Here is a 15,739-nt window from a genome sequence, read left to right on the forward strand (position 1 = left end):
TAAACTTTACTCTTTCTTAAAATTTTCTTTTCCTTTCATTTTCTTTCCACCTAGCAGCTCTGTTACTATCTCTGGTTTTTTTTTTCTGCTATCACTAAAAAAGGGAAAATTTGAAGATTTTAGTTTTAAACTCCCTTTTAAAGTTGATTTCCACATCTCTATTCCTTTCTAACCCCAGCTTCTACTTTGGGGCTTCCACTGGGATAGTTCATCAGCAACTCAAACTTTGCATCTTTAAATCTAAACTCATTTCTTCTCACTTAATAACCAAACTTTTCCTGACTTCTTTATTTTTCTTAACCATATCACTGTTTTCTGTCATCCAAACTAAAATTGGTCATCTTTTATTTTTCCCTCTCCTTTGTTCCCCACATCCACTAAGTTGCACAGTCGGTTCATTTTTGCTTCATATCTTTCATATTCACCCTTTCTTTCCTCTACCATTGGTACTCCTCACCACCATCTCTATCTATTACCATTCTTGTAACTGTTATCACTGTTTTAAGTGTCTCTCTCTTCAACTTGTCAGACATAATACTTCCTGATAATCATCTTTGGGTTGCTAAGTATTCTAGGAAAAATAAGCCACAAATATATGTCCATGGCCTCTTCATTTATCTAGTTAAAAACATGTATGCTTTTAGCAGGACAAGTTGGTACATATACATTTAAAAATACATATGCTTTTAGCAGGACTATTTGGTACCTGTTCCCTCTCATACTAAGCATCACATACCAAACCTTAACGAAAAGAAACAAACAAAAAAAATGGCAACATATCTTTTTGTTTTGGCCTAGGGGGGAAAAAGCCAGGGTATTAAAGGTGACTGTTGGATTTACTTCTCTCACTGGATACAGAATACTCCAAATTGCCTCCAACATAACAAAATTATAGGTTACTTGAAATCTATTGCCTCCAACATAACAAAATTATAGGTTACTTGAAATTCCATATAGCTCAAATTCCTTCTTAGTATGTAATCCTTAGTCAAAATGATAATTTGATTTTCACTGTACATGTCCAAGGGACACATACAAATGCAGTTAACCGTGATTATCTCTGAGAAGTGGAGTTGAGAGGAGGGATTTTTTTATATAGTACTTTTTTCAAAAAAAGAGGACCAGGCATAGTAGCTCTCGCCTATAATTCTAGCACTTTGGGAGGCTGAGGCAGTAGGATCCCTTGAGGCCTACAGGAGTTCAAGAGCAGCTGGGGCAACATAGTAAGACTCTGTCTCTACAAAAACATATTAAAAATTAGCCAGGCATGGTGGCACACGCCTGTAGTCCTAGCTACTCGGGAGGCTGAGGCAGCAGGAGTTTAAGGCCAGCCTGGGCAACACAGTGAGACCCTATTTCTAAAAATATTTAAAAAAATGAGTATGTCTTAATTTTATGATAAAAAAGTAATTTAAAATAATATGCCTAGAAAACATTAAGCACATTTAGGTTAGGGACTTTTCTCTAACTGTTCTGTAACACATTAGCATCAAACAGCAACATACCTAAGTTAAGAAACTCAGATCAAGTGGTGGAAGAAATAGTGTAACTTCTTGGCCTTTCCTTTATACGTTCACTGTTTCTTTTCCTAATGCATCCTGACACAGAACCAAAGTAGCTCTTGAGAGAGAGAGAGAGACAGAGAGAAAGAGAGAGAGAGAACTCCACCCCCGGGGCACATCACTGAGCCCTGAGCCTTTATTAGAAAAGATGCATACTTATCATATGTCAAAATAATTAGCACAGAAAAAGAACAAAGTTTTCATGTAAGCAGCATTAACGTAAAAACACTATGGCTTTTTATAAAAACTACTCAAAGGATTTATCAATAAGGAGTTTCTGATCATTCAGAAAACATCCTCCCTCCCTCACACGCGCGCTCATCAAGACTTCTGAAGGAATGACTGGTTAAATTAGTTGCAAAATGTGTTATTATCCTCATCCCACCTCTCCTAATAGCTTTATTTCTTCTCTTGAACATAACTTTTCTCCTTTGGCTTTTCTGGACTTCATTTCCTATTGTAGTCTGAATTTTCTGGGAAGGTAATTGCCACCAGAGTGGATGTAGCTCCCCATACAAAAAGGACAAGTAGGCAATTTATCTTCGGGTATTTTTCATAAACAAACACTGCTGCACCCCGCCAAACGCAGAACAGAGGGTTTATCGACAATGCAGAGCTGGGTGGGAAGGTCTCTGGGGGAGTGGGAAGTAGCCCTGCTACTTGTTTGTCCAGGTTCTCCCCACGCCTCAAGCTGCAGCCAGCTTTGCCCTCCTCCCTGTCTTTACAATCTGGCTCCTGTCTCTGCCAATTCGCACGACAGTGGGGGCCTGCGGGTGCTGCGCCTGGGCGACAACAGTCCTGATGCGCCGTGTAATTCTGCAGCGGGTCCGAGTCGGTGCGCAGATACAAAGACACCTTCGATTCCCTCTAGCCCCAGGACTTGGATTTTCCCTCTTTTTCTGGTGCGTCATCTGGGTGGTTCTGACACCCTAAGACCACTCATCTACTCTCTGTGGAAGTCTCACGAGGCTTCCACTCCAGGGCCCAAGTCCCCTTTCTCTCGCTGCTCGCGCACCCCTCAGGCTTCCTCCCTCCCGGGAAACACTCGCACTTCCTCCTTCCCCTCCCTGCCCTGCCTTCCTCCCCACCCGCCTCCAGCCACATGACAGGAAGGGCTCCGCCACGCGACGTCACCGACGTCCGCGCCCCCGCCCCCGGCTCCCCCCGCACCGCACGCAAGGGGCGGCAGACGAAGGGGCGAACGTGGTCCGCGCGCGCCGCGCTCCCCAACCAGAGCTCGCCAGAGCGCCGCAGCGGCCGCCGCCGAGCCGGGCGCGCGGGTTCCCGGATGTGCGGCGCTCGCGAAAGCCCCGCCCCCGCCACCGGCCCGCGCGCGCCCCCGCCCTCCGCCCTCCGCCCCGCGCGCTGCTGCGCTCGGTACTCCCCTCCCTCTCCCGCCCTCCCCGTTTTTCGTGCCTTGAGGTTGCGGGTCAGCGCGAGCCACTGCAGTGAGTCCGTCACGGCTCCGGCGCGAGCGCGAGGCTGCAGCCCCCGAGCCGCCTGGCCCTCTTCGCCCCTCTCCCCCTCCTTTCTGCTTCTCCTCCTCCTCGCCGTCTCTCCTCCCGCGCTCTCGGTCTCCGAATCTCGACCTTAATTTCTTTCCCCTCGCTCTGCCTGCTCCCTCGCGTGCCCAGTCACCCAGCCGGCGCGGGCCCCGCGGCGCCGCCTCCCCTCCCCCACCCCGAGCCCCCTCCCCGCGGGCGACCCGAGGGCCGCAGCTGGGCCGCCGCCGCCGCTTCCTGCTGGAGCGCGTCTGAGCGCCGACACTTCTCCACGCAAGCGAGCCTCCGACCCGCCGAGCAAAATGGTGAGACCCTGGCTTCCCCAATGCACCATCCCTCCCCCGCCCGCCGCCGACGGGGTCGGGTGCGGGGGCGAGTCCCGAAGCCCCCGGCCGGCTCCCTCCACTGGAAAATTCGAGAGACCCGGGCCGGGCCGGTGCCGCGGCGGGTGTGGGCGAGCCCGCAGCGGCCCGGGTGCGTTGGCAGCCGGCGGGGGCGGTGGGCCGGCTGCTTGACAGGACGACGGCTCGCCTGGCGCTGCGGCAGCGGAGCTCCCGCGCCGCCCCCGGGCCCCTGCGGGGCGCCCGAGCCACAGCCGCCGGGATTCCGCCCTGCCTCGACCCCCTGTCGGCCCCCCCCACCCCGCCAGCCTGGCACTGTCCCCTTGTCGCCCCTCTTCACTTCTGTCCCGACCCTCCTCCACGTGGAACCTCTCTGTGCACCCCAGACTCACTCTCTTTTTCAAGTTCGAGGATATTCTGAAACCCTATAGAAATAATATGCGGCAGTGGCGCTTTATATAAGACCCACTTTCTCTGCAGAGCTGCTTTTTCTCCCACTCAGTCCAGGTTTTCAAGCAGGGAGTCCTGGCAGGAATCCTGCCACTTACTTCCCCCCTCTCCCGTTAGCTTTCGTTTCGCTGCTGTTTGCAGTCTTACGGGGTTTCTTTCGCTGCTGCTTTTCTCTCTGCACCGGCGAACCAGAAAGGTCCAAGGTGTATATTCATTAAAACATAAGCTGACTTGGTTTTTGGGAGATTGGCGATACTTGTTTTTTAATGCTTCCTTACTACGAAGGGTTTTTCATTTTCTTTGTTGCCTTCGTGTCTGTCTCTCCTGGGGTGGTTGTTTTTGAATCATGGCGATTTAAATTTGTCTTTCCTTACCCTCACATTAATCCCTAGGTAAAATTCTCCGCTGTAGTGTTTCAGACCGACGCTAGGGGTGTGTCTCCCGCCTGTGTCACTGTAGCCAAGAAATCAACGACGCCCTTTTAGCCTGTTACCTTACTGGTTCTCTCGCTCCCGGTAGCCCTTGTAGTTTTTCCTCTTTGTAATCAAGAATTGTATATACATAGTAGAAAAAGTTCGAAGTGACATTCCGTGTATATCAGATATTCCAACATGTGATTAGGTTGTTAGGCTTTCTTTAAAAAGTCTTTGAACAGTTGTCAGAAGATTTTTAGACTGGTTGCTTGACGTTGGGTAATTTCTTGCACCTTTTAATTGTGTGATAATTCACCTTGTATGTAGAATTTAAGCATTTCAAAATATGTGGTGGATTAGTGAAGAGAGAAATTCTTTTGATTGCCATTTGAAATCAATTTGGTGGTGATTGTGAAGGAGGAGAGTGAAATTAGAATAATCAAGTCAGCCAATTTATTTAAAATATAGGGCAAATGAATAAGTGTGTTTTTGGTGTACTTAAAACCCAGATTAACAGCAGACTTAATAAATGATTCGTGATTTTAATGTGTAGAAGACGTTTTTCCTTGCCAACTTGAGAGAGAGCTCAGAAGACAACTTTGGTCCCCAAAGTCACAAAACTTATGCTTTTCCAGACTAGTACAGAAAACAGTTCAGGAAGATCAGAGTCATTGGTAGTACAGTCTTTTTACTGGCATATTATTTTGAAGTTAGGAATTGCCCTTTAGTGCTTTAATAGAACTTCCTTTTGCATATTGCTTGAAGGTCAGGTTCTTGAAGATCTTTGTTCATTGCAGAGAATGTTTTTACTTATATTTATAAGCTATGCATTTTGAGGGACAGTGATCCAGCTTTCTTTTTGTTTATTATATAGCAAAATGATCTGATTTCCAAGCAGTTTTTACCCTTCTTGTGGTGCACCCCCCCTTTAAAAAAAAAAAAAGACTGAATTTGGGAAATCATCCTTTAGATCTTATTTATCTTCCTGTTACTCAATATTTCCTTATCTTTTAAAATATTTTAAGATGTACCATATGGTATCATTTTCTGCCAGGTCATTGTTTTCCTCTTCTTTCCAGCTTCCTTTTCAGTATTTATTTTCTAATTCACCCTTGGCTTTTTTTCATTCTCCCAATTACCATTTTAGGACTTACATAATTCATGGTGACAGTGGCTTTTCAACTTTAGGGTTATTTTGGTTTGTTTAATGTAGCACTGGTTCCAAAGTATCAAGTACCTATAACTCAACTTTGCCATATGAGGTATTGATTAACTCAAATTGGGCTTTGGAGTGATCTGGTTAATTTTTCCAGTTAATTGAACTTACAGTTCTGAAAATTCTAACACCCTTTGAAAGTCTCTCTTACTAAGTATCATGAACATGTCTACATTTTTGTCAACAGATGTTACAGTGTTAATTTATGAAATATCACTGGTTAATTCAAGTATAGAGAAAGTAAAAAGGCTTACAAGATTTAATTGAATCTCTCCTAGGATCTTTTCTGACAGGTGTTAATTTTAGTTGCTGCCTTAAAAGTAGCTTTTTTTTTTTCCCCTGAGAGTTAAAATCTTTCCCTTCACCCAGTTTGAGTTTTAAACTGTTTCGTATTAGGGGGAGTGAAGATTGTGTATATGTATACAAAAATCTGTGAGTACCGAGCTGGGAATTTTCCTTGAACCAGGTTTTTTTGTATCTGTTTTTGTTGGAATAGATAATATGGATTTTGTTCTCGATGTTTATATGAATACAATGTAAAGGTAATTACCTGTTTTAGGTCTTGTTTCTTAAGGCAACCTTAAATTTTTTAAAGGACCTTTTTATGTCTTCATCTCCACGATCTGTTACTAAAACTTAAATTTAATACTGTCTGTGACAACTGCACTTAGAGTTGTATACAACATATTCTAGTTCAGTTTCTGTGACAAAGAAGTCTTTTTTTTTTTTTTTTTAGAAAAAATGGGGAACCTGTCTATGGCCAGCAGAATTAAAATTCACATCTGTCGTGAAGGGAAAATTTCTCCACTTGTTATGTTCCATAGTGGATGAGAAAATTAATATGGCTCAGGGTACAAGGTGAAGAAGCTGACTAAGAGTCAGTCAGCAACGAGAGGGACAGGCAAGTATGGAAGGATCAGGCATAGTCATAGGAAGTGAGGCAGTATGAGGAAGTCAGCTTGGGCCAGGAGGATTGAGCAAGTCAGACACACCATGGACCCCAGAGTCTGGGGCAAGCAATAGGGATTCATTCATATCAGTAAATACTTGTAGATTTTATCTGCTATTCACTGATTACCGTGCTCTCTGTTAAGGATGATATTAAAATGATTAAGACTGGTTTCCTACCATTATTTAAGTAGAGAATATAAGAAAAATGCCAGTAACTGAAATAAGTTAGCATATGATGAATATCCTGTGAGTAATACACGCAAAGCCTGATAGCAGTTGAGAAAAGAGCAAGATCATTTTCATCTAGGTTTAGGGAAAGTTTTATGAAGGAGGTGACACTCGAGATGGATCTAAAAAGATTCATAGAATTGAAGTAGGCAGAGTTGGAGGCATCTGGAAGAGACTTTAAATCCTGCAGGTGGGAAGAGACAGTGTATATTTGGAGCACTGATGCTCAAAATGTGGTTTCTGGACCAGCAGCATCAGCAGCATCTGGAAACTTGTCAGGCTCCACCCTGGAACAACTGACTCTAAAACTCTGGAGATGAGCCAAGCAGTCCAGGTTTTATAGGTCTTCCAGGTGATTGTGATGTATGCTAAGTTTTGAGAGCCACTGTTTAGAGAATAGCAAGGAATGTATTTATTTAAATTTTAGTCTAGTGTCTGTTAATATACCTAGCATTAACTATACAAACATAAGACATGATTGTTATCTGCAAGACACTTAATCAAGTGGGATAAACAAGACAGTGATTGTGCAGTGTGATATGTGCTCTTAACAGACTAAACGTGGGGTGCTGTAAGAGTACTTGGCAGCGAAGAGACTTAGTCCAAACTGGGGATGAGTGTCACTCAGAAAGCTTCCTGGAAGCGATGGTGCCTGAGCTGAGTCTTAAAAGGATGAATATTTAGACAATGGGAAAGAGCACTCCAGATAGAGTTCTTATGTTTAACATCATAGAGGCGTTAGCTATATAAGCCATTTGGGGAACTGAAGTATTAGTTTAGCATGGCTGGGGAGAAGGGGGTAGGGTGGAAGGGAGAGAGTGTCAGGTAGATTAAGCTAGGTCATAGAGGGGCTTGCATATCATGAAGGAGTTAATTTTTTTTCCCCTAAAAGCAGTGGGAAGCTATTATTTTTAAGCAGTAGAGTGACATTGTCTCATGTACTTTTTTAAAGAGATTGATCTGATGGCCATGTGGATAATAGAATAGATGAATCTAGACATGGGGAGCCATTAAGAAATAATTATAATAATTCATGTGAGAAATAAAGACCTGAAAGTATACTGTTCACAGTGTTGATGGATAGGAGGGACTGGAGATGAGATACAGTCAGGAGGTAGAAGAAAGGATGTGGTGACTATTGGATTATGGGGGAGAAAATGAGTGGTAAGTCCTGCTTTGGTTTCTGGCTTTGGTGACTGAATAGACCATGGTGCTGTGCACTCAGCAAATATTTTATTTATTGAGTACCTTCGGTAAGGTTAGGTTCTAGGGATACATACAGACTATACCTGTCCTCAAGAAACTTCCACTTTGCTGGGATGACCATTGTTTCATCTCTAGCCTTCTATTATCATTTGGTAATTAATATTTGGAATGCTGTGTTGCAAGATTCCAAGTTCAATATGCTAGAGTGCTGTGAAATATTAACAATGCCTGCTGCATAGATAATCATGGCATAGGCAATAGCAGAAGGAACTTGATAGCCTGGAGGTAGGAAGAGGCACATGTTTGAGCAGTGATTCTCAAAATGTGGATCCTGGACTTGCAGCATCAGCATCATCTGGGATCTTGTTAGAAATGCACATTGTCCTAGGAGATGTAGGAGAAAGAGATTTGGGGGAATGATGAGGATTTCTATTTTGGACATGTTGAAGTTAAAGTAGTCATAGGTCATCTCTGAGTAGTTATGGCCAACAGGTAATTGGCTACCTATATCAGGAGCTCAGAAGAGAGATCTGGGCTTGGATTAAAGATCTGAGTGTTGTCTTTGTATTTGTATTAGGTAGTGGTTGAAGCCATGAAACTGGATAAAGTCCTATATGGAGAGAATATAAAATGAGAAGTGAAGAGGGTGAATTCTAAAGAATACTGAATGTAAGAGGCAGGTAGAGAGGATGTGGAGCCTGTGAAGTTTGTCTGAGAATGAATAGCCAGAGAGATAATTGGCAAATTAGCACTGTGATGTCAGATTGAAGGGAATTTTAAGGAGGAAAGTGTCAGCTATGAAGAGAAACTGCAGAGATCAGGAAAGAGAACTTAAAAAGTGTCTTTTGGAGGGATCAGGAAAGTTTTGGTGACTTGTGCAATAGTAGTTTGTTTTAATGGTGGCAAAGAAAGCCAGGATGTAGTGAGCTGAGTAATAAATATGGCCAGACATTGAGTTTAGACTGCTCTTTAAAGCCTTGAATAGGAGAGAGAATGGAAGCTAGAAAATTTAGATTTGAAGAAGGATTTATATTGGGATCAAAAGAATGAGCCAGGAAAGAGGGAGAAGGTTGTCTTTTGAATCTTTTCAAAGGGAAAAGATGGGATTATTGACAATTTGATGTCCTCAAGGAGGTGGGAAGGGCTATGACTCTCCTTAGACAAGAGGAGGGATTTTTCTCATCCTTTATCAAGAAAGGGAAGGAGATTAAGATGAAAACTATTAATGTAGGCTGTATAAGAGTTTAGGCTGGAAAGGAAGTCATGTTAAGTTGTAAATGACCTTAACTGCTCGACTTTAGTTTGGTCCCATTGGGAAACCATTGATTAATCTGGAAATGAGATTTTGGGTGATTTGGAAGGGGTGGAAATTGTAGGTAGGAGTACTGCTTTGTGGTATTACAGATAACAAGTTGTAAGTATTTGAAAGCAAATAGATATGGAGACATTTTAAATATAAAGTTGGAAAGAGTTAAAAACTTTCTGAGGAAACAGAATCATAAAGGATGACCCACCCTGGTGATTGGATATAAAGAGAGCTCTACTTTAGTAATAAAAGCAGGAAAGTAGGACTGAGTTGCTGATTAAAAGAAGTGTTAAAAGAAGGCAAGTTTAGTTTGACACAGTGAGTTTGATGAGCTTGAGAATTCCACTATAAATTTCTATTTAACAAACTTGGCAATATACCCGTGAAAGAAGTGAAGTTAGAATATTTGGGTCAAGATAATAGCTAAAGGGAGGGTTATAAGGATGATGATTAAGGAGATACTGATGGAATTGGCCCTTAGAAGAATATTGATAATCTGTAAGACTAACTTCAGTTATGTCCTAAGTGAAAAAAATAAGAGTTCAAGGGAATGTAAACTCTGTGAATGCAGAGACCTTGTCTTTATCTTTTCGTTGTTATATTCCAGATCCTTGGGAAGTAATAGATATTAAGTACTGTTTGAAGAAGGAATATGTGAATGAATAAGTGGAATAAAGGAATAGATGTTGGTAAGGCATTGGAGGCAATAAGTATCAATTACTTTTTTGAGACATTTATGAAAGAGAACAAAGGATATTTAACTTCAATGGTTTACTGTTGGAGTAAGTGCTTTTTGGGATAGGGGAAGATTGGGATATTGTTAAGAATTAGAAAAGAAAAGCCAGGAGAGGGAGCTGTAACAAAGAGAATGATTAAAGGATTAACCCTAGAAGAGGTAGGCGAAGAAGATAAAAGGAAAGGAGGGACATCAAAAGAAAAAAAAGGAGAGTAGGCCATGCCACAGATGTGTTTTAATGATGGAGTTCATACCCGTGGTCTAAGTCATTTAGTATCTCAGGATAGCTTGAGGAAAGATCATTTACTGAGATTGAGATTGAGGCTGAGGCAAATAGGGTGGGTTTGAGGGTGAGGGCTGTGGAGGAGGATTCTGTTCCAATTTCAGGGAATTTGATAGGCTGTTAACAAGGTAACAAGTAAATATTACTAAATAGTAGGTAGGACCCAGGAAAGGGCAACAGTGAATTAGTGACATAGGAAATGAATTTAGGAAATGGGTTCTAACAAGAAAAGAGCTTAATACAGATTTATTTGTTCTTTTGATCAAGTTACATGGGTCTAAAAGGAACCATTTTTTGAGTTCGGGTTTTATTGGGGGGAACATGTAGTTGTAGAGCAGTATTCTTAAAATTTTTAAAAAGTTCTATACATTTACTTAGAAATTCAAACTATATTGAAAAGTATAAAGTGAAAAATAAGAGTCTTCCCTGGCAACCCCTCCCTCATTATTAAGTTTCTTGTATATTCTTCCAAGAGAGAGCTTTTTTGTGTGGGGTTTTCTCCCCGTTTTTGCTTTTGCTAGCATATGGATTTTTTTTATAATTCAGTTTTTATTAAAAAGATTACAAAGGGGTTTTAATAATATCATGCTCCAGTTTACTCATTATAATCAGTTTTATTCCAAGGTTTTCAGCTGTATTTTAAATTTAAATGTTGAGTCAAAGACAATTCTTAATTCTAATCAGGTAACAATTTTCTAATGATAGAGGTTGGTACTTTAACAAGGGTGTGAACTATGACAGTGTTCTTACGAAATTACTCTTAGGGAAAATAACGTTAGGACTCTTTTTGTACTTATTTCCACTTAACATCTTATTAAGCATTAACCACACTACGTAGATAGCAAATTCTTGAATTAAAAGAGAAAACTATCTCCAAAGTGTTTTGGATAAAGCCTCTATTTTAACTCAAGTTTGCTGGATTAAATTTCTTCCGTATTTCTACTTTTGCAAAATAAAATAAACCTTTTCTCCAGTAGTCCTCATCCATTCTTCACTTTCTGAATTTTCTTTTTAGACTTCCATTCTTTCCTTCATGTTTATGAGTTGACAGTATAATTATGGCTAATGGATAGGTGTGGTGCAAGAATGCAATTTTGATAAGTAAAATTTGATAAATAATGTTTTTGGGTTTGTTTTTGGTTTTTTATAGTCTTGTACTTTAACAATATTTAAAACATTTGAAGATTTCAATAGAAAATTCTTTAAAATTTAGCACTGATAATTCAATAAGTCATAGATTCCTATAATTTATTTCCTTAGAGAGTTTTGATTTATATTTTAAACTGGTTCTTTCTTAGTGTCATAAGGAGGGCCACGTTGGTAGCCCTGTCTGTATCCCCAAAAACATGTCTGTAGTGTAGATGAGATGTCACATTGACTTGTTTTTCTGGCACTGTTATTAAATTTACTATATTTTGGCCAAATCTCTTTTGTAAACAATACAGAGTATTTATTTTTATTTAAGTTAGAATTAGATATGCGTTTTAAAACCTAGGTATGATAAGATGAAGCGTTGCAGTCTATGAAAAGGATCAAACTTTTAACATTGGCCCTTAGTAGACCTGTCTGTTAGTATTTTTATTTATTCTTTTTTTTTTTTTTTTTTAATTTTTTTTTTTTTTTGAGACAGAGTCTCACTCTATTGCCCGGGCTAGAGTGAGTGCCATGGCTTCAGCCTAGCTCACAGCAACCTCAAACTCCTGGGCTCAAGCCATCCTCCTGCCTCAGCCTCCCGAGTAGCTGGGACTACAGGCATGCTTTATTTATTCTTAATCTGTCTAGTTTCAGGAATGGTTTTCTTTCATATCCCCCTGAGTGTAATGCCACAAGAAAACTCCTGTTTAGGCATGCAATAAGTTGGCATCCTCTAGTGTTATTTACTTGTAAGGCAGTCTTTAGTAAAAATTGGAATCTCAGAAAAAGCAAGTGATAATGGGTTATAAGAGAAGTCTGTGATTTTATGGATGATCATGGCACAACTATGTTCCTAACAAATAGAATGTTATGAATTACACTAACATATAATCTTTCTCAAGCAAAGAGTGAACTTACGAACCCAGGAATATGTCAGCTCTGTCTTCCTGGCTGGTGGTCATGCTACCTTTACCATCTTACTTCTTAACTGCTTTCGGTTTGCTCAATTTTCTTGTTTTTGAGTCCACTACAATTCTGTGATGTCTAATTCAGTAGACACTGGCTACATGTGACTGTTTAAATTTTAATTAAAGTTAATTAAAATTAAATAAAAGTATAAATTCCGTTTATTCCCAATATCTACAAGTGCTCACTCAGTAGCTACGCGTGGCTAGTGGTTACTGTGTTAGCACAGATAAAGAACATTTCCATCATTGCAGAAATTTCTTTTTGGCAGTGCTGGTCTAGAATGATGATGTGTCTGCGTCTCAATGAAACTTACATTGGCAGTAATCTTCTAATTACCAGCATGAGCTTTGGAGTTGGCAAAATCTGAATTTAGATTCTGGCTCTGCCACCTATTAGTAATGTGACCTGGAATAAGTATCATAAGCTCTCTAGACCTTATTTAGTACCGTGAATATGTAAAATGGGAATAACAGCATCTCAAATTGTGCTGACAATATACATGTGGCCTTTCGTATCCGTAAGTTCTGCATCCATGGATCAAAAATATTCGGAAAATAATAAAAAATAATAACAACAATAAAAATATAAATTAAAAATACAATGTAATAACTATTTACATAGCATTTACATTGTATTAGGTATTATAAGTAATCTAGAGATGATTTAAAGTATATGAGAGGATGTGCGTAGGTTATATGCAGATACTATGCCATTTGATATAAGGTACTTGAGTATCTGTGGATTTTGGTATCTGAGGGGAGTCCTGGAATCAATCCCCAGTGGATACCAAGGGCCTGCTGTAGAGTGTCTGAAAATCCAGTAGGCACTCATTAAGCACATTTGGTTCTTTATTCTTTTTATTTGACTTCTTTGTAATGTTGGATCTTGTTGGGAACTCTTGAAATTCTCTCTTCTTTTTGCTTCTGTGACCTTTCTACAAGTTGCTCTTCTACTTCTTTGACCATTTTTAGTCTTTTTTGCTAGCCTCTCATCTGGGTTTGGTCCAAGGCCCTCTTAAAATATGATTGTATCACTTTCCCGTTTAAAATCCCAAATATCATAAAAACTAAAATCTGTAACATAGCCCATGGATTCCATAGGTTCTACCTCTGCTTGCTTCTACCTCTTTCACCATGTTCCTGTTTGTTTTCTTTAGCCACTGGCCCTGGGTCATTTATCCATGTTTATTCCTCCATCTGTTTATTCCACTGTCAGAGCCTTTGTATGTGTTATGTTTGGAATGCCTCAGAAGTCCCTCAATTCACTGGCTTCCCACTTCCACAGCAGGGCAGGTCGTATTCTGTGTTACCTTTGAGTACCTTTTATATCTCCTTTGCAGCATATAATTGATTAGTTTTGCTGTAGGTGTTTGGTTGCTTTCTGTCTCTCCATGATTCAACGTGAACTCTGTGAGAGTGGATATCTTGTGTGTCTTGTTCTTCATTCTGTTCAAAGGAAAAACTTCATACAAGTTAAATTTAGCAGAGTTTAACTGAGCAAAACAAACCAACCAAAAACCCCCCAAAAGTTCATGAATCAAGCAGCAGTCAGAACCAGAACAGGTCTAAGAACTCCAACCAACAATGTTGTCAAGCAGTATTTATATCAATAAATAGAAAACAGAAGTGAGGTATAGAGATAGAAATGAGGTATACAATTTCATTGCTTACAGTTCAGCGTTTACCTTATTTGAATCAATGGACTGCCCATGATTGACTGAAGCTCAGCTGCTGTAGTCAACTGGGACTCAGCAGCTTGCCACAAAAGTACAGGTGCTCTTCGACTTGATGATGATTTTATTAAGTATGAAATGTCCGATTTCTGTACCTACTGTTTGACAGTTGCTATCTCTGACATTTCACTTTGACATGTCTTGTTTTATTTTTTACTGTGGACGTACATTCTCAGTCTTTCAAACACACGGTTTGGCTTGTGATTATCTTTCAAAAAAATTTTTTAGAGCAATTTTTGTGAAATCATAGATAAGTAAAAAATGCGTGTTATTTTTGAATATGACTTCCGTTGTGGAACCAATGCAACGCTGGAACCAACAAAGTGTTTGGGAAGGATGTGGCTAATGAATGCACAGTATGTGAATGGTTTGAGAAGTGGCATTTTGGTGATTTTAATCTTGAAAACGAGCTATGTGGGTGACCTGAGACCAAGGTGGCTAATGATGAGCTGAAAGCTGTAGTGGAAGTGAATCCATCTCAACCTATGTGTGAATTAACAGCAAGGTTTAACGTTACTATTGCAACAATATTGGACCATTTGAAACAAATGGATAAGGTAAAGAAGCTGCATAGATGGTTTCCACGTGAATTAAACAAGTGTCACAAGACAAATCATCTCGAAGCTTGCCTTTGTTTGCTGTCACAACATAAAGGTGAACCATTTCTACACCATAATGTTATGTGTGATGAAAATGGATTCTTTTTGACAATCACAAGCATTCGGCACAATGGTTGGATAAAGATGAAGTGCCAAAACACAGTCCAAAACCGAATATTCTTCAGAAAAAGCTAATGGTGTCTGTTTGGTGGTCTAGCGCTAGTATTATCCACTACAGCTTCATGAAACCTGGTCAGTTGATTACAGCAGATGTCTACTACAACCAAGTGGATGAAATGATGAGGATGCTTGCGATTAAGCAGCCGAGATTGGTCAATAGAGACAGGCCAATTCTCTTGCAAGACAACGCTCCACCACGTGTCGCACAAACGATGCTGCTGAAACTACAGAGGCTGAACTTGGAAACTTTCTGTCATCCACTGTATTCACTAGACCTTGCACCACCTGACTACCACTTCTTCCGGCATTGGACCACTTCTTGAAAGGAAAACTATTCAATACTCAACAAGCTGTAGAAAACATCTTTTGAGATTTCATTGACATTTGCTCTCTATGCTTCTTTGCTGCTGGCACAAACAAGCTACAGCTGAGGTGGCAAAACTGTGTCAACAGTTTAGGTGCATACATTGCTTCTTGTTTGAGATACAAGAACTACACTTTTGCTTCGAAATCAGACATTTCCTATTTAATGACCTAAATATATCCCAGTAAACCCATTGTAAGTTGAAAATGTATTTAATACACCTAACTTACCAAACATCATAGCTCAGCCTAGCCTACCATAAAAGTGCTCAGAATACTTAACATTAGCCTACAGTGGGGCAAAATCATCTAACACAAAGCGTATTTTATAATAAAGTGTTGAATATCTCATGTAGTTTATTATATACTGTGCTGAAAGCAAAAAACAGAATGGTTGTATAGGTACCATTGTAAAGTCAAAAATTTTAAGTTGAGACTGGTAAGTTGGGGACTGTCTGTATACTCTTAAGTTACGTTTTCAGTTAGTTTTACTAAGCCAGGCCGCAGCTATGTAAGGATTCAAGTGTAGAAGCATCCTCAGGCCAAATTTAGGCTAATTTAACAACTC

At 40.4% G+C, this 15,739-nt stretch overlaps 1 protein-coding gene across 1 annotated transcript in view; it reads left to right on the forward strand.

Annotated features, from left to right (window-relative positions):
- Positions 1 to 2,924: 2,924 nt before the first annotated feature.
- The window catches only part of PPP3R1 (protein phosphatase 3 regulatory subunit B, alpha), a 64,671-nt gene continuing 51,856 nt past the window's right edge, over positions 2,925 to 15,739 (forward strand). The window contains exon 1 of the mRNA XM_069494093.1: positions 2,925 to 3,369. Coding sequence (XP_069350194.1) covers positions 3,367 to 3,369 — 3 coding nt within the window. The 5' untranslated portion in view covers positions 2,925 to 3,366. The remainder of the gene's footprint in view (positions 3,370 to 15,739) is intronic.

The sequence above is a fragment of the Eulemur rufifrons genome, chromosome 19 (assembly GCF_041146395.1).
Source record: "Eulemur rufifrons isolate Redbay chromosome 19, OSU_ERuf_1, whole genome shotgun sequence".
Taxonomy (NCBI): domain Eukaryota; kingdom Metazoa; phylum Chordata; class Mammalia; order Primates; family Lemuridae; genus Eulemur; species Eulemur rufifrons.